A 17,084-nucleotide genomic window follows, 5' to 3' on the forward strand; every position below is an offset into this window, starting at 1 on the left:
CGAATCTATCTGATTAATGTGATAATTAAGTTCCTAAATAATAATGCAGTTACTAATCAAGCATAAATAGTAAATGATAATACAATTCATGTTTTCCACACAGCACAAGCTCATATATGAAGATGTGGTAAAATGGCTCAACATATTATTCCACGCTTTAATATATAGAACTCCGTTTTATGCTATTGAACACAATCTTATTAGCGTGATCTGCTGCCTGTACCAAGATGAGCAATTAATGTATTCTAAATGAAGATGAAAATTCCAATATTTTTTGGACAGAATGTATTTACCTCAATATAAAACAAGCTATTACCCTTATCTCCCGTGGATAGTGTTCGACCTGCTCACTATGAATTTTAAACCCGTTTCTCCCATTCATTCTGATTTTGCTGCTCAATACCCTGACTGTCAGCCACATATTGGTGGCCAGCCGAGCCCGCAGAAAAGAAGGAGGGTTTCAAAAACATATTATTCCACAGGGGCTAGAGGTACATGGCTGTGGGACAAACTGGTGCGGTTTTGTTCATCGATTGAAGGCTTTGAGTTGACAATAAAGAAATTTACAACGAACAAGTGTTTCCTTGGTGTGCGATTGTCTTTGCGCCAATTATTCACTGAAATTGTGTATTTGTATAATATCCAACAACAAAAGCTTTTACTTACACGACGTTTGCCCCACGAAAGGGAGCTTGCCAGAGCGCGTGATATGAGTGTGTCAAAATCAAACAGCTCATCGTACTTCTCTCGATAGTCAGCGTTTAATCTGTTTTTGTTGTTTCCACAAACGGCTTTTCCTCCAGCCCCCACACTGCCTCGTCATAACAGATCCTCATCCTCGCATACAAGGCCATTCTCGGCCAAGCTCCTTCCTATCTCGCTGACCTACTTACCCCCAACTTACCTACCCGTAACCTCCGTTCCTCTGGCTGCGGTCTGCTCCACATCCCCCGACCCAACCGCACTACTATCGGTAGCCGGGCCTTCAGCCTCTCAGCCCCTAGGCTCTGGAACTCTATCCCCCAGTGCCTTCGCCGCCTACTCACTTTCCTCTTTCAAGGCCGGTATCAAGACCTTTCCTTTTGACCGTGCCTTCAGCTCCCCTCTCAACTCTCTACCCCCTCCTCGCCCCTTCACTCCACTCAACCTGACCATTTCCCCCTTGCTCGGGTCCCGACCCAACTGCACAGCGCCTTGGGACGTCCTCTCGACGTGAAAGGCGCTCTCTAAATGGAATCTTGTTGTTGTTGAGGGAACGGATGTGGGGGAGGAAGGATAATTGGGGTCGAACCTGACGCTAAGTTTGCGTTCGGGTTCGGAGAGTTTTAAGGGGAGGTCGGGTAGATTGAGATATTGAAAGCCGTGAAATTTCAGATGTTGACGAGAGCCAAAGAGTATCGCTTCCATCTTGTCAACGTTCAGCAGAAGGAAAGTTGACCTCATTCAGCCCCTGAGATCTGACACGTAGGCCGACAGAACAGCACCGTCCTGGGGGTCGCAAGCAGAGGTGGAAAGTTAGCGTTGAGTTTCATCTACATACATGTGGAAACGTACATGTCTGCGGATGACATCCCCAAGATGTAGCAGGTAGATCAGAAAGAGGAGGGGAAGAAGGATAGATCATTGCTTTACCACGCAGGTGACCGAGTGAGAGCGGAAGGTCAAGCCCTTTGCGAAGATGTGCTGCTGGCGCTCTATCAGGTAGGACTCGAACCGGCGAGTGCGATCGCACTGAAGTGGATGAGGGACGAAAGGCGGAGAGGATTGCGTGGTCGACTTTGTTGAAAATGGTCAACGGAGAGGTCGAGGAGGACAAGGAGGCAGAGGGAGCCCTGGTCACAGATTGGGAGGTTGTCATTTGTGACTTTCACAAGCGCAGTCACTGTATTGTGGGCGGAAACCGTACTGTAGGTGGTCCAAGATCTAGTGGGAGGAGAGATTTGCGCGGAGTTGATTGGCAACAATGCGTTTTAGGACTTTTGAGAGGAAGGAAGTTTAGAAATGGGGCGGTAATGGCTGGGGTTTGAGGGATAGGTACGGAGTCATGGAGAGTGAGGGAGGAAGGTTGGGAGAGAAAGTTGGGGAAAGGGAGGGAGATGGAGAGAGGCTGAGAGAGTAGGTAGTGTAGGTAGTGAGTTAGAGGGTTGAAGGGAGAGACTGGGAAAGAGTGCCAGAGAGGAAGAGAAAGTGGGAGGGAGGGAGAGAAGTTTGGCGCGAGGGAGGCAGGGAGGGAGGGTAGTAGGGAGGAAGAAAGAGGGAGGGAGGGAAGGAGTGAGAGAGATGATTGTCAAGATGATCATAAAGTTGGGGGCAAGGAAAAAGTTTAGTGTGAGATAAAGTTTGGGGGCATAGTGGCGCAAGGCAGGACCACAGATAATGGAGCGGACAAGACCAGGGGGCAAACAGGAGGACAGAGCCAGCGACAGTACATTGAAATCGATCCGATACTTTGATAGGGAGTCAGTGGAACCTGGAGAGGCCTGGTGTGAAGGGGCAAGGAACTTATTGTGTGATAATACTAATATTAATACTAATACAACTACAAATTTTCATAATAATAATAATAACAATAATTATCCTCGTATTTCAAACAGCAGTTTTCACATCTCAAAGTGCTCTACAGAATATAAGGAGTGGCGTGACACGGATATACATACCGACAGATATAGACACTCACACCTACAGACACAGATACCAACAAACGCACACAGATCCGCACAGACAAATACAGGAGCACAGAACCCTACCGCTCAAACACTCAGACACAGACACAGGTGTTTATTGTGTGATAATAGTAATGCTAATATTAAAACTAATACTGCTTTTCATAATAATAATAATATTAATAATAATTGCAGTTTGATATAGCTCTTTCACATCTTCTAGACGTCTCAAAGCGCTTCACGGAATATACTGTAAAGTGAATTGACTGCATATTTGTGGGCGAAGCGCGCCAGCCAATTGAGCACAGCAAATGTACCACAAACTGTCGTGGATTGACCTGCCAAATTATTATTTACAGGGAGTCATTGGAGCCTGGCGAAAGGCAGACTCACAGATATATGTACACACACAGAGTCAGACTGACGCCTCAAAAAGCTGACAGAGAGAGACAAGAAACAGTCAGTCCTCCTTACTGTGTATCATAATGAGCACTGGAAACAAATCGACGATGTGATAAGGCAAACCCGAGGATTACTATAATTTGTATTTCTATTATTGTTTGAGCCGGAGGGACTGAGTCACAGGCCCAGACATGTAGAGAATAATAATTTGTTTGTTAAACCACCGGAAAGTAATTGCCAATTAATTAGCCACCGATTAGTGTTCTGTATATAGGTAAGTGTTCTTCCAAGTTGTGTAACGTGACAGCCCATTTGAGAGTGATCACTACTATCCTACACATGGGTTACCAAGGTGTTTCGCTGGTCGAAGCAATTTAATACCCTATTCTTGCTTTTGTTGGCATCCCTGGTAAGTTATCGCTCCGACCAGGAGTTACAGCACTGGCATCACAAGCGAGAGGATCCAGGTGGCACAGGACAGGGAAAAACCTCAGGCAAGTTTCCTTACTCTACACACACACATTGATACACGCACACGCCTCGGTTTACCATCAGTCAGTAGAAATCCGTTGGTTCCTGGATTGGCGGAGCACTTTCCAGGGATAATAATCACTTCAAGATCACAATAATGATAATTTAGTCACTTGAATCACGGCTCGATTCAAGCGTTATTGATATCGATATTGATTATAATAACAATGATGAAATCATACGTTTGACACAGAACCTCTCACCACGGGAGGAAGCTGCACAGCGCTTCACAGCGCTTCACTTTAAAGTGCAGTGACTGCCTGCTTTTTGCTGACAGAGTTTCCTCCACACAATCAGCTGCGAGGTAATCGAGAAGTTTTACCTGTCGGCCAGGACAGAGAGATAGAGTGATAGGTGGATGCATAGATAGATAGGTGGTTAGATAGACAGGTGGTTAGATAGACAGGTGGATAGATAGACAGGTAGGTGGATAGATAGATAGATAGATAGATAGATAGAGAGAGAGAGAGAGAGAGAGAGAGACAGACAGACAGACAGACAGACAGACAGACAGACAGACAGACAGACAGACAGGTAGCTAGGTAGGTAGGTAGGTAGGTAGGTAGGTCGATCGATCGATCGATCGATATATATATATATAGAGAGAGAGAGAGAGAGAGGAGAGAGAGAGAGAGAGAGAGAGAGAGAGAGAGAGAAAGAGAGAGGGGGGGGTGGATGGATGGATGGATGGATGAATGAATGGATACATGGATGGATAGGTGGATAGATGCATAGATAGAGAGATAGAGAGAGAAATAGAGAGATGGAGAGATGGAGAGAGGGAGAGAGGCACGGACAGTCATAGACAGAGAGATAAAGTGTTAGACACAGAAAGAGAAAGACACAGACAGACACACAGTGGCAAAGAGAGAGAGAGACACGAAGGGACAGGCAGAGTGAGCAGAGAGAGGCACAGATGAAGAGAGCTTTTCTTTATACTTCGATTAATCTCCCATTCCCAGTGCAGACTGCAGATACTCACAGACTCTACGTGACCTTCTTCAGTTCTCAGATAATCCCCAGACCATTACAATCAACCCAGTGATTGACTTTGAGCATATGTATGTGAGGGTGAGTGTGTGGAGCCAGTGCAATCCTTTTCCCAATCTCAGTAACCTCTCCGTGTCTCTTCCTTTCTAATCAGTCAATATGGTGGCCATTTTCGTGCTGTGTCGAGGTGACTGTGGCTTATCGAGGTGCGTCACCCGCTACCTGTCGGCCATGCCCATCGCTGACCATCAGGTCTTGGTGACTGACGTGCTGCTGAACCGGTTGAACCGCCTGTAATTCCCCCCGAGTTTCCTCCTCTACCCTCCGGTGTGTAGCCTGGGGTTAGTCCTAATCGTGGCGTCTCTCAACGCCTCCGTTTGTTTCACCGTCGCCTTTACGGTTGACCGTTGTGCTGCCGTGAGCTGCCAGCGTCTCAGAGCGAGATATTGCACCGAGAGGACAGCCAACACAGTCCTGCTGATACTCTCCCTCCTCGGCATTGCGGAGGTCATTCCTTGGTACTTTATGTTCCAACCTCTGCTCGTCATTAACGGGCTGCCGATGCATTGCATTGAACGCCCCACTCTGAGCACCTCACCGACCTGGGCCGCCTTGCGACGTTTCGACCGTCTCGCCAACCCGTTGATCCCCATCGTCGCCATATTCCTCCTCAACGGCTTGACGGTCAGGAAGTTGGTGAGCTCCAACAGGGCCAGGAGAAGGCTGAGAGGCGCGAGCGCAGAGGACAGAGACCCGGAGATAGAGAGCCGCCGGCGGTCCATTGCTCTCGTCTTTGCCATCACCGGGTGCTTCGTGCTGCTGTGGTCGAACAGTGTGGTATATTTTCTGGGCTGGTCGCTACAGAACTACAGCTACCTGGCGGGCGGGAGACAACGCCCCCTGTATATTGCACAGCAAACAGGCTTCATGCTGGTGTTGCTCAGTTGCTGCACCAACATTTTCATCTACGCCGTCACCCAGACTCGCTTCCGCCAGGAGATTAAAAAGGGCGTCGAGGCTTTGCTCGCTCTGACTCCGTTACACACCTGTCGCCATCAGTAAAACGGGAAGGCAGCAAACGCAACAGTTTCGGCGTCTGTCGCCCGTGTTAGTCTGTGTGTCGGTGTGCGCGCCAGACCGACCCCGAATGTTTGTGTGTCTATGCGCATCCGTGTGTGCATTAGCCCGGATCTGTGTATATTTGTTTGGAGCAATGGTTGGAGCACTCGCTTTGCAAGCCAGAGACCTGGGTTTGATTCCTGGCAGGTCAGGGCGAAATCTTGGGGAAGTTTCCTTACTCCACAGGCCTGACCGCAAGTCCTCATAAAAAACAGTCAATTGGTCGCTTCAGTCCACGGCTATTTGTGGGGTCGCTGCTGTGCGCAATTGGCTGCAGCGTTACGCCCACAAATATAGTCAATTGACTTTATATTATAATCTGTGAAGCATTAACTCATGTAATTTTACTTCATTCATTTTTTATCAATCATGCACTAACTCGCCCACCATCTGTCTCACTCTCTCTCCCGCACTCTCCCCTCTCTCTCTCCTTCGCTCTCTCCCACCCTCTCAATCTCTACCTCTCTGCGCTTCGCAATGCCCCATCTCTCACTCTCTCTCTCTCTCTCTCCACCCCCTCTCTCCCCGCCCCACTCGCCCTTTCGCACCTTACTTCCGCCATTTCTCTCTCTCTCTTTCTCTTCACCGTTGCTATCCACACACTAATTTCCAGCTCAATTCCCCTACCGCTCTCTCTGTTTGTGCAAGACTGTTGTGCGCAATTGGCTGCCGCACACAAATATGCAGTCAGTTCACGTTACACTATGTTCTTGGAAGCGCTTTGAGTAGTCTAGAAGAAATGAAAAAGCGCTTTGACAAATACAAGGATTATAACCTTGGAGTAACATTGGTGAATGCATTGAAAGATGGAAGCCGCCTCCACAATTTGAGCAACATATAAGTCAGATTAAATTCCAACAGGTAATAATCATAATTGTTGCGCGAAGTAGCATGCTTCACGTTTTCTGGACGTCTCAACGCGCTTCACAGAATACATATTAAGTGAATGGATCGTATCTTTTGTAGGTGAAACTTGGCAGCAGATTGCGCAGTGACCCAAAAAAAAAGTCGTGGATTGAATGACAAATGGATTACTATTTTTTCTTGAGCGAATATTATCAGGCGTGTGGAGCAACTAAACTTGACCAAGGTTGAGTCTGCTGTTCAGTGGTCAGTGCTCTTTCCTCGCAAGCAAGAGACGTGGGTTCGTTTGCCCGGAAGGTGAAATAATGGGCAAGTTTCCTTTTTCCACACGCCAACATTTCCTTAGCAACCACTAGGAGCTTGGGTGTTATTCGATTAACGAATTGCTTATCTGGAGATAATAATCCTTCCAAAAATATAATGGTTTTGTCAATTCAATCCACAACTGTTTATGGGACACGGATGTGCGCAATTGGCCTACGCGTATGGCCCACAAAATGCTGTAGCCAATTGTGCACAGCAGCATCCCACAAAGATTTCATGCTCGCACTTCCCTACTTTACTGACCTAGTAACTTCCAACATCTCCAAAATTAAACCCCAACAGCCTCCGCTCAGCCTTCTCCTGCCTCCTGTTTCTCTCTGACCACCTCGAATCCAGCATTGGATCCCGTGCATTTAGTCGCTGCAAATCGAAACTTTGGAATTCTCTACTTTCTTTCTTCTGCATCCCCCACCCCAACCCCGCCCCTGAACACCCAACCCCCTCTTCCTCCATACTATCAAATGCTGCCTAAAGACACATTGTTCAGGGTCAGGGACAAAACCAAGGCTAAGACCGTCGAAGGCCAAACGCAACCCCAGCCCAGAATCTAAATGAATCCTCCAAACTCATTGACATACATCCTGTTTTGTTATGTGAACTGTTCTGGCGCTCTAGAACGTCCTCCCCACGTGAAAGACTCCCAACTAACGCAAGTTTGTTGTTGTTTTTTTTTGTTCACCTCCCAACTAAATTAGGTCACCTCCCAACTCGCGCTCCCATGAATTGTTTCCAGAGTCTGCCACTGTCGTGCGCTCGGATGTTTCCCACTTGAAGAGCACAATACATAAATATTTTTGTTGTTTTGTTTTCGAACATCTTTCTCTCCTTAAGCTTTTTGCTCAGTCTATCTATCCGTCTAACTCTCTCTCTCTCTAACACACATTATATCAGATCAATCCGAATATCTTCTATGTTCACATATTTAATCCTTAATCGTTAATCACGGCACATAACATGCATCGAGAAAATCTCCCAACAGCAAAAGTGTCAAACACAATCTATTATCGGCATCATTAGCAAAACCATGACAGAGAGGGAGACGGAGTGATCTGGGGAATGGGGTTAGAGAATACAGGTTCAGTGCGGGATACCGAGCACAAGTGCAGAGAGAGAGAGCCGGGAAGAGGCGTTAGAGCAGAAATCTCCAGTGTGGAGAAAGCGAGCACAAACAGGATGGGGAAGTGAGAGATGCAGTCTCCACACATCAGCCTCCGAGGCACTTGTGCACCACCGTGACGCAAATGCTGTCCTTCATGGTAATGTCGCAAAGCTTCTTCATTTTCTCCAGCTCCGAAGATTTCCAGTAGAGGATCTGGGATTCTACCGGGATTCCCATTTCCCGGGATATCGCGTTCTTCAGCTCGTAGACTCTCATATGCATTGGAATCTGCAGAGCCCTCTGCTTCCCCTCGCATGTCTGCACACAGACAGTGATGTTCGGGAGAGATTTGCGGGCGCTGGAGACCAGCGGGTCAGACACCCCAGGGTGGAGGTGATAGGCCGTCAACTTCACCCCCTCCTGAGGCTTTGGGGTTTCAGATTGCCTCGCGAGGGCCACACCCACCTCCTGAAACTGGGCAACAAAACAGATCGATAAACACGGATTCTTAACACGCTTTGTTATATACATCATATATTATTCATTACTTCAGTAAGACTTGTGTCAGCCTGGCTCAGTGGCTGTGTGTCAGCCTGGCTCAATGGCTGTATGTCAGCCTGGCTCAGTGGCTGTGTGTCAGCCTGGCTCAATGGCTGTATGTCAGCCTGGCTCAATGGCTGTGTGTCAGCCTGGCTCAGTGACTGTGTGACATCCTCACTCAGTGACTGTGTGCCAGTGTGGATCAGTGACTGTGTCTCAGCGTGGCTCAGTGACTGTGTGTCAGCCTGTCTCAGTGACTGTGTGTCAGCCTGTCTCAGTGACTGTGTGTCAGCCTGTCTCAGTTTCTCCCCAGTAAGAAGGTAGTTTGTTTGATACGCCCCAGTACACACCTGGGCTCGGAAGCTGCGATGTCTAAGCTGTCCAGCGCTGGAGCCCGAGACAGAGAGTTTCTCATTGTCAACGAAGTTCAAATTGTTTGACTCCTCGTCCTTGCCCTGCTCAGCGCAAATGTTATAATTCTAATCACTGCATTTTTAACACTGTTCTCGTCTTTTTTGGACGTCTAAAAGCACTTCTCAGAATGTCTCTGTCTCTCGCACCAGCGCTGGACAGCTCAGACAACGCAGCTTCCGTTCTCAGGTGTGTACTGGGGCGATTCAAACAAACTGTCTTCTTTCAGAACTCTGCAGCTCGTGTACTGTCCCACAACAGCCTTAGCGACCACATGAATCCCACCCTCGCTCGCCTGCACTGGCTCCCCATCCCCGAGAGGATCGAATTCAAGATTCTCATCCTCACCTACAAGGCCATTTACGGCCTCACTCCCTCCCACCTCTCTGACCTACTATCCCCCTACCTACCTGCCCGTACCCTCCGTTCCTCAGGCTCCGGTCTGCTGCACATCCCCCGCCGTTACCGCCCTACCATCGGTGGTCGGACCTTCAGCGTCTCCGATCCAAATTTCTGGGACTCCATCCCCCAGTGTCTTCGCGTTGCCGCCACCCTTTCCTCCTTGAAGGCCGGTTCCAAGACCTTTCTTTTTGACCGAGCCTTCAGCTCCCCTATCGATTCTCTACCCCTCCTCGCTCTCTCCCTATGCTCCCATCATTCTCAACATATCCCCCCTCCTCGTTCCCTCCCTTCCCTCCCCTCACCCTGACCATTTCCCCCACTGCTCGTGTCTTGACCCAAATGAACAGCGCCGTGGGACGTCCTCCCGACGTGAAAGGCGCTCTATAAATGGAATCTTGTTGTTGTTGTTGTACTGTACAGTGAATTGACGATATATTTCATGGACTAAACGCGGCAATCAATTACATACAACAGTGTCCTACCAACAGTTATGCATTGAGTGATCAATTATTATTGTTTTTATTTTCTTGAGGGATTATGATTAGGTGTGTGGAGTAAGGAAACTTGCCCAATGTTTCACGCTGCTGGGTATCGATTCAACGTCTCTTAATTGCGAGGCAAATTATCTAACCAATGAGCTAACATGGACTAAATAAATAAAAATAACATGGGCTTCATGATAAGCATCTCCCACTCCACTAACTTTAGGAGAATATAATTTCTTTCTCCTTCTCTTTTAGTACTTCTATCACTTTCAACATCTCTTAATTTCTCTTCCTTTCTCCCTGTGTTTTTCGCTGTGTTACTCTTTCTCTTTTTCTTCTCTCTCTCGATATCTCTTAGTTTCTCGCTCTCAAAATGTCTCCTTCCCAGTTTCCTTCTCTCTGTGTGTCTCTCTCGCTCAAAGTCTTAGTTTCGCTTTCTCTCTCGCAATCTCTCTCACCTCAATCGCTCCCTGTATCTGTCTCTCTCTCTTAATCTCTTTCACATTTTCACTCGCTCTCTCTGAGATCATAATTCTCTCCCGCATTCTCTAACTCTCAGATACATTCTGAGTCTATGTCACTCTCTCCCGGTGTCTCTCTCTCAGTCTCCCGCACATTCTCTCTCTCTCTACCTCTCTCTCACCCTGTTTCAGTCTCTTTCTCTGTCTCTCCCGCAAAACACAGTCACTACACTTTATAATATATTCACCACCGCTCTCTCTCTCTCTCTCTCTCTCTCTGTCTCTCAGTCTACCACGTTTCTGGTGAACTGGCTGACAGATAAATCAGCTCACTGAACTAGTGTCTGTTAATTGGTTTTGTCTAGAGGTCTGAAAACGCTTAACAGAACTGTAGAGTGAATTGAATGTATATTTCGTGGCATGAACGCGGCGTCCAATTGCACACAGCAGTATCCTACAGTTGTGCATTGTGGGGTTTTTGTTCAACTTCTCCCACTCCGCTAACTTCGGGAAAAGCCAGTTTCGCTCTCATTCTCTTTTAGTACAACAACAAGATTCCATTTATTGAGCGCCTTTTACGTCGGGAGAACGTCCCAAGGCGCTGTACAGTTAGGTCAGGACCCGAGCAGGGGGAAATGGTCAGGATGAGGGGAGGAAAGGGAGGGAGCGAGGAGGGGGTAGAGAGTCGAGATGGGAGCAGAAGGCACCGGCTATCATTCTCAGAATCTCTTAGTATCTCTCTCTTTCTCGTTGAATTTTGCGCCATGTTTCCATTGGTCAGTTTTTTCTCTTTCAAAACCTTAGTTTCTCCTTCTCAAAATGTCTCTCTCCCAGTTTCCGTCTCTGTGTGCGTTTCTCTCTCGCTCAAAATCTTAGTGTCTCTATCTCTCGCAGTCTCTCTCACTTCAACAGCTCCCTGTATCTGTCTTTCTCTTAGTCGCGTGCACATTTTCTCTCGCTCTCTGTGGGATCATAATTCTCTCTCGCAGTCTGTCTCCAACTCAGTTCTGAGTCTCTACCACCTTCCCCCGCTCTCTCTCTCTCTCTCTCTCTGTCTATCGCATATTTTCCATCTCTCTCTCTCTCTCTCTAACCCCCTCTCGCCCTCTCTCTATCTTTCTCTCGCCTCCTCTGTCTCTCTCTCTTTCTCTGTCTCTGTGTCTCTCCCGTAAAACACATTCACCGTACTTTATAATATATTTACGCTCTCTCTCTTCTCTCTCTCTCTCTAAACCCTCTCTCGCCCCCTCTCAATCTCTGTCTCGCCTCCCCTCTCTCTCTTTCTTTCTCTATCTCTGTCTCTGTGTCTCTCCCGTAAAACATATTCACTACACTTTATCATATATTCACGCTCTCTCTTTCTCTCTCAAACTCGCACACTTCTGGTGAGTGCTTGACAGATAAAGCTGCTCACTGGACTGCTGTTGATAGAGCCGTCACTGTGAGCAGACAGGCGCTGCCAGGTTAAACACACAGTCACCACACTGTACAGTGAGATTCTGCAAATCACTTTGAAATGTCATCAAAGGGACGGGAAGCGAAGAGTCAAACGTGAGATCATTGTTATTGTTTTGTCCAGTTAAAATTTCTTAGTCATTTCAAAATTTAAACCTTGCCCATGTTAAATTCTTACCAGATCATATTTGACTGTGCGCTGAAGTGCCGTCATTCTTCTGTCTGTTTCTCTCGCCCTGTCTTTCTCCTTGTCTTACAGGCTGCCAATGAGCTTGTGTTTTATAGCGAAGATAATAATCGGCTCGATACCGGGATTTCTCAACAAAAATACCCTGATGAGCGCAAAATGAAAGAGAAAGTGAGTTTATTGGATTACACGGGTGTGATCTTGTTGCTCAATCTCTCGCCCTCTGGCCTCTGAGTAACAAGGTTCACGCTTTTGAAATCTTAGTTTAGTTTGGATACCCACAAGGATGGTGATGGGTTTCCATATATAATAGACACCCGGCTGATCCAACCAACCCACAACAACTCCTAAAATAAATTCTACTTTCAGTTCTTACTGGCTGCATGGCTGCTACCAGCAACATCCTGGTGAGATTTCGTAGCAGTTTGAAAAAATCAATGAGTTATATTGTTGAGTTCCCCTTTTAACATCAAACCTCCAATAAGAGAAACCATAATTATAACAACAATAAGGCTTGCATTTTGATATAGCGCTTTTCACGTCTTCAATACGTCTCAAAGTGCTTCAAAGCATATAACGTAAAGTGAATTGACTCTATGTTTTTGGTCAAAATGTGTCAGCGAATTGTGCACAGCAGCGTCCCACAAACTATCGTAGACTGAAGTGACCAATCTATTATTTTGTTTTCTTGAGATATTATTATCAGTCTTGCGGAGCAAGGAAACGTGACCTGGCGGGAATTATGTGTCTCACTTGCAAATCGAGTGCTAGAACCATTGAGCTGCAGGACTCCTTGTTTTGACATCGTACCTTCTCTCGTTTTTGAAACATTCAAAGCGCTTCACAGAATATATTGTAAAGTGAATTGACTGTAAAGTTTGAGGCAGCCGAAATTTAAACTCTATTCAAGATTTAAGGATATTAGGCAAGTCCATTATTTATTGAACTCACTTAAATGCACACTTTAACATCAGAGAAAATTCCCCTTGATTTCCCAGCGATGTTTTTGTGCATAAATCACTCATGGGGAAACCGGTCAATGTGATCGCTTTTTTCACGACTGTTTCTGGGAAGCTGATGTACACAATTGGCTGCCATGTTTCGTCCACAAATATAGTCAGTTCACTTTACAGTATATTCTGGGAAGTCCATTGAGACGTCTCGAAGACGTGAAAAGCGCGATATCAAATGCAATGATTATTTTTATAACATAACATAACATGTATGAGCAGGAGTAGGCCATTCGGCACTTCGATCCTGCTACGCCATTCAATCATGGCTGATTTTCTTATCTATCTCCAGCTAATAACGTGACGCTGCCTTTTCCCAATTTCCCTTAAACCCTTTCGCAATAAGAAACATATCTACCTCAGTCTTGAATATGCTCAAGAACTGAGCGTCAAAACACTGTGGGGTAGTAAGTTCCATACATTCACCACCCTTTGAGTGAAGAATTTCTTCCGCAACTCAGTGCGAAAGCGCTGGCCTCTGACTTGAAGGTTGTGACCCTGGTTTTTGGTTTCTCCAACCAGGGGAAACAATCTCCCACTATCTACTCTGTCATGCCCTTTGATGATCTTATAGTTTTCTATAAGATCCCCTCTAATTCTTCAATATTCTGGAGAATATAGGACCAAATTGGTCAGCCAATCTTCGTAACTCGTCCCCTTCTCCGCTGCATATCCCTCCAAAAGAAAAAAAAATTGGTCATTTGTAATCCACGACTGTTTGTGTGAAACTGCTGTGCGAAATTGGCTGCCGCGTTCGCCCACAAACATTCAGTCAATTCACTTTGCAGTGTGTTCTGTGAAGCGCTTTGGGACGTCATCCCGACGTGAAGAGCGCTGTATCAAATGCAAGGATTATTATTATTATTATTCTGTGATGCGTTTTATAACGTAGAGAAAACGAGAAAAGCGCTATTGTTATATTATTATTGTACTATTGTTATATCAATGCCTAGCAGAAATCTATCTATTTTTGTCGTGAAATAAATTACACTCTCTACTTCGTGTTCAGTACAGAATAAAACAGTTTGCCATATTCTACATTATCAATTCTTTGAGAATCTTCAAGATAAAACCCTGTCTGCTGCTTCTATTTGTGCCTTTCTTTGTCTCTTTTCCTCTGTGTTTCTGTGTACCTGTGTCACATCAACATGTGTCAGACACAAACACGCTAACAGAGAGCAACACACGTTAGCGCATATAGACACAAGTACAGAGACAAACACAGAAACACACACAGACATTGACACTAATTCAGAAAGAGATAGACACATACAGACATATACACACACACAAATAGAGACACAATGATACACACTCGCAGTGTCAGAGAGAGAGACACAGAGAGGTGCACACCCACAGACTCACAGACAAACAGACACACGGTGAGACACACGCAGGCACAGATAGAGACATAACACGTTGCAGTGATTGGAAACGCGTCACAAGTCACCAGGCAGATGGCAGTTCTGAAGGTTAGAAAGAGAAACGCAGACCTTTTTTNCAGGTAATACCTGACACATAATACACATACAGACACAATGACAACCACAGACATGGAGAGGAATGTACAGTGACACACACAAGACGACAAAGACGAAAATGAAACGGAAAGAGCGAGAGAAACAGAGAGACAAACGTAGAAACGGAGGGCACACACACATACACACACACACTGACAAACATACACACACTCATACAATGTCATGCTCACACAGAGATAAAGTGTGAGCAAGAGATGCAAAAAGGTAAACGACAGCAGACAGAGGGAAACAGAGTGACACAGATTCAGAGACACGAACACAAAGAATAAAATCATAATAATAATGCTTCCATTTGATTAAGTAGCTTCACAGTAAATTTTTNGTTCCCAGCAACCCCAGCCAATTGTGCACAGCAGTAACCCACAAATAGACATCGATTAATTGACCAAATTATTATTTTAACATAATTGTTTTAAAAAGGACTATTACCCATACAAAGAAATAAAAAGATACGGAGTAGACAACAATAAGCGAGAGCCACACTAAGTGACAGAAGGACACGCATACACAGTCACAGCAGACACAGAGACAGACAAACATATCGATTCTCCCCCAAATCACATACACAGATAGACACACACAACTACACCCAGCCCCCACATAAACACACACACATATAGGCACATAAGAACCGAAGTAGGCAACTCCACCCATCGAGCCTGTTCCGCCACTTAATTAGATCATGACTGATCTATATCTTTAATAGATTTTCAAATCTAATTTACCGCTTTCTCCCCGTATCCTAATACCCCGACATACCAAAAATCTGTCAACATCTTTCTTGAAGTTGTGGATGGATCCATCATCCACGACCTTTTTGGGGAGAGAGTTCCAGATTTTTGCCACCCTTTGAGTGAAAACATGCTTTTTAATTTCACTCTTAAATGGTCTGTTTCTAATTTTAAGACTATATCCCCTTGTTTTGCATTTCCCCAACATAGGAAATCGCTTTTCTGTATCTATCCTATCAGATCACTTTATCAGCCTGAAAACCTCTATGAAATCACCACTCAATCTTCTAAACTCGAGAGAATACAATCCAAGTTGACGCAACCTTTCCTCGTAACTAAACCTTTTGGGCCTGGAAGCATTCTGGTGAACCTGTGCTACATTCCCTCCAAGACCAATATATTTCTCCATTGGTGTGTTGCCCACAATTGATAGGGTCTGACTAACGCTGCATACAGCTGAAGCATCATTTCTTCCCCGTTGTATTCCAGGCCTCTCGAGATAAAGGATAACATACCTTTTGCTTTTTTCATTAGTTTTTGTACTTGGTTTTAGAGATTTGTGGATATAGAGACCCAAATCTTTTTGCTCTTCCACAGCTCTTAATTTCTCCCCGTTAAGCAAGTAATCTGCGCGTAACGTATGATCTCCAACTTCTTTACATTGAACTCCATCTGCCATAGCTTTGCCCACTCACTTTGTCTGTCTAAGTCAGTCTGTAACTTCATATTCCCACCTCCACTACTTGCTGAGCCTCCTATCTTAGTGTCATCCCCAAACTTGGATACAAAACTTTCTATTTCTTTATTCAAGTCATTTATATTTGTGCAAAAAGCTGTGGTACCAGAACATATCCCTTGGGGACACCACGTGTCACGTCCCCGCAATCAGAGAACGTTCCCTTATCCTTAGTTTTCTGCCTCCCAACCAATTGCGAAACCACATCACAAGGTTACCTCCGATTCCGGACGCTTCGACTTTTTCTAATAATCTTTTGTGTGGAACCTTAAAAAATGGCTTCTGAACCTCCTTGTAAACGATATCCATCGACACTCTCTTATCGACTACTTTAGTGACTTACTCATAAAATTCAACTAAATTAGGTCGGCACGACCTACCCTTGACAAAACCATGCTGACTCACTTTGATAAGCTCATAGCTCTCCAACTATTGAGTCACTGTGTCCCTGATGAAGGATTCCAGTAATTTCCTTACAACTGACGTTAAACTGACAGATTTGTAATTGCCTGGTTTCTGCCTCCTTCCCTTCTTAAATAAAGGTGTAACCAATGCATCCAAGTTCCTCTCCTATTTCCTTTAATACCGAGGTGTTGAAACTGTTAGTTTCTAGAAATTTGCCCATTTTGAGACTGACTATTTTCTCCCTAACTTTTCTATTGATAGTTAGTTTAATAACTAATTATTTTTTGTCTATTTCCATGTTCCTTTGTATGCGTGGTATTTCGTCTTCATCTTCTACTGTAAAAACTGTAGCAAATTACTTATTTATCTAGTCAGCCATATCTTTATTTTCCATTATAGTCTCACCTCTAAATGTATTTAATGGACCCACATTCGCCTTTACCATTCTCTTTTTCATGATATATTTATAAAAGCTCTGACTGTTGGTTTTGATGTCCCTCGCAAGGTTTTTATTCATACTCCCTTTTTGCTACTTTTATTACCTTCTCCATCACGCTTTGTTGCCTTTTGAATTTCTCCCATGCCTCTGCATTCCACTATCTTTTGCATTTTACTAAGCGTCTTCGTTTAGCTTGAGGGAATTTTTAACCAATTTTGTCCACCATGGTTGTTTAACTGCATGATTGGAGCCTTTGTATTTTAGAGGTATATAGTTGTTCTGCACAGTA

General features: G+C 45.2%; 1 protein-coding gene across 1 annotated transcript; it reads right to left on the reverse strand.

The window, feature by feature from the left end:
• Positions 1-7,795: 7,795 nt before the first annotated feature.
• On the reverse strand, positions 7,796-16,364 carry LOC103188566. Its single transcript, XM_042346016.1, has 3 exons — positions 15,731-16,364; positions 11,925-12,078; positions 7,796-8,466 (listed from the first exon to the last, which is right to left on the reverse strand). The coding sequence occupies exons 2-3, from the start codon at positions 11,958-11,960 to the stop codon at positions 8,098-8,100; spliced, it is 405 nt and encodes a 134-aa protein (XP_042201950.1). The 5' UTR covers positions 11,961-12,078; positions 15,731-16,364; the 3' UTR covers positions 7,796-8,097.
• Between the last annotated feature and the right edge of the window lie 720 nt (positions 16,365-17,084).

The sequence above is a fragment of the Callorhinchus milii genome, unplaced genomic scaffold (assembly GCF_018977255.1).
Source record: "Callorhinchus milii isolate IMCB2004 unplaced genomic scaffold, IMCB_Cmil_1.0 Scaffold244, whole genome shotgun sequence".
Classification (NCBI taxonomy): domain Eukaryota; kingdom Metazoa; phylum Chordata; class Chondrichthyes; order Chimaeriformes; family Callorhinchidae; genus Callorhinchus; species Callorhinchus milii.